This window comes from Theropithecus gelada, unplaced genomic scaffold, assembly GCF_003255815.1.
Source record: "Theropithecus gelada isolate Dixy unplaced genomic scaffold, Tgel_1.0 HiC_scaffold_11748, whole genome shotgun sequence".
In the NCBI taxonomy this organism is placed as follows: Eukaryota; Metazoa; Chordata; class Mammalia; order Primates; family Cercopithecidae; genus Theropithecus; species Theropithecus gelada.
In genome coordinates this window covers 1-1,365 of record NW_020253323.1, presented here as the reverse complement: position 1 = coordinate 1,365, position 1,365 = coordinate 1, and the positions used below count along the sequence as shown (strand labels likewise).

The 1,365-nt window shown below is 51.6% G+C and overlaps 1 protein-coding gene across 1 annotated transcript; it reads right to left on the bottom strand.

Moving 5' to 3' along the window:
* Positions 1–3: 3 nt before the first annotated feature.
* On the bottom strand, positions 4–1,319 carry LOC112616870 (plasminogen activator inhibitor 1 RNA-binding protein-like; the record flags this gene model as incomplete). The annotated part of the gene is made up of 2 exons (XM_025373658.1): positions 521–1,319; positions 4–475 (listed from the first exon to the last, which is right to left on the bottom strand). Coding segments are annotated over exons 1-2 (1,167 nt in total), but the record flags the coding sequence as incomplete, so codon positions are not given.
* Between the last annotated feature and the right edge of the window lie 46 nt (positions 1,320–1,365).

The following is a 1,365-nucleotide window of genomic DNA, read 5'->3' as shown; positions in this document are numbered from 1 at the left end:
TGGGAATGCCTCTGGGTCATCCACATCAGGAGCAGAAGCACTTGACTTGTCGGTCCTGCTGCCACGGTTTGGGCGCCCACCACGCCCACGTCCACCTCGTCCTCCCCTGCCACCACGTCCTGGGCGGCCAAGGTCTCCAAAATTGATCTCCAGCTGAGACGTTATATCATTTGCTGGCTTCCGGAAATGATGGTCCATAACCGAATCTTCAGCATGAGCCTCTTCACTCTTTGATTTATGAAGAACAAATCCCTTCTTCCACTGCCCATCAGCACCTTCATTTGGTTTTCGGATATTAAATTCTACTTTTGCCCGGTCCTTATTTTGAATAGCCTTCCACTCATCCAAAGTCATCTCTTTTGGACCCTCCTCTTTTACCTCTTCAACTTCATTCTCCTTATTTTCAGTGTCTGCCACTGGATGATGTTCTTCACCTTCAGGTGTTTCCTCAGTCACATTTGATTGATCCAAGTCACTGTAATTATAAGATATTTGTTTCTGAATGTATTTGGGGGACTCTGTTAATTCGTCTTTGACAGTTCCCCAGTTGTGAGATCCGCTACCTCCACGTTTGTCCTCGTGCTTCAGGCCACTGTAATGTGAAAAAGAAGATCTATCACTTCCACTATGCCTATCAAATTCACGTTTGCCACGAGAATCAAATCCATCTCCTCGGCCCATTCCACGTCCACGGCCCCCTCGACCTCTTCCAAGACCACCACGACCTCGAATAGGTCGGTCAATAATCGGTCGATCAACTGAAAATTCGCCTCCTTCACCCTTTTCTTCAATTGGCTTTTCGAATCTTCGTTCACGAGGTGGTCGCCTTTCTGGTCTTCTATCAATTATTTTCCCTTCACCCTGAAGTTGTTGATCAGGTCTTCTTCCAACTCGTCTTATTCCTTCTTTCTTAAGCGCCACGGGCGGCTGCGTCTCCTCTTTCTTGTCAACCACGCCAACGCTGGGGGGCAGCGGGTTCTTGCGGTCTTTCTGGGACTCCTTGCGCAGCTGTTTGCCTGCCGCGTTGGAGTTGGTCTGGGCCGCGGCCTGAGCTGCGCTCTTGGCCCCGGGGCCCCCAACGCCGCCCCCGCCGGCTTCTTTTTTCTTGTTCTCCGCGGCCTTCAGCACCTCGAAGGGGTCCGATTCGTCGTCAAATAACTGGTCGAATCGGTTGGTGACCACGCAGCCGAAGCCTTCCTGTAAGTGCCCAGGCATGATGGTGGCTCGGCGGCGCGTTCCTCCACGGATTGCAGCGGGCCGCGCCGAGCCAAGAGCGCCTGCTTCAGCTCTTCCCACAAGATGGCCGGGCCGAGAGAGCGTCTTCCTTTCTAAATCCCAATCCTCAAGTAAAACTTTAATTATATT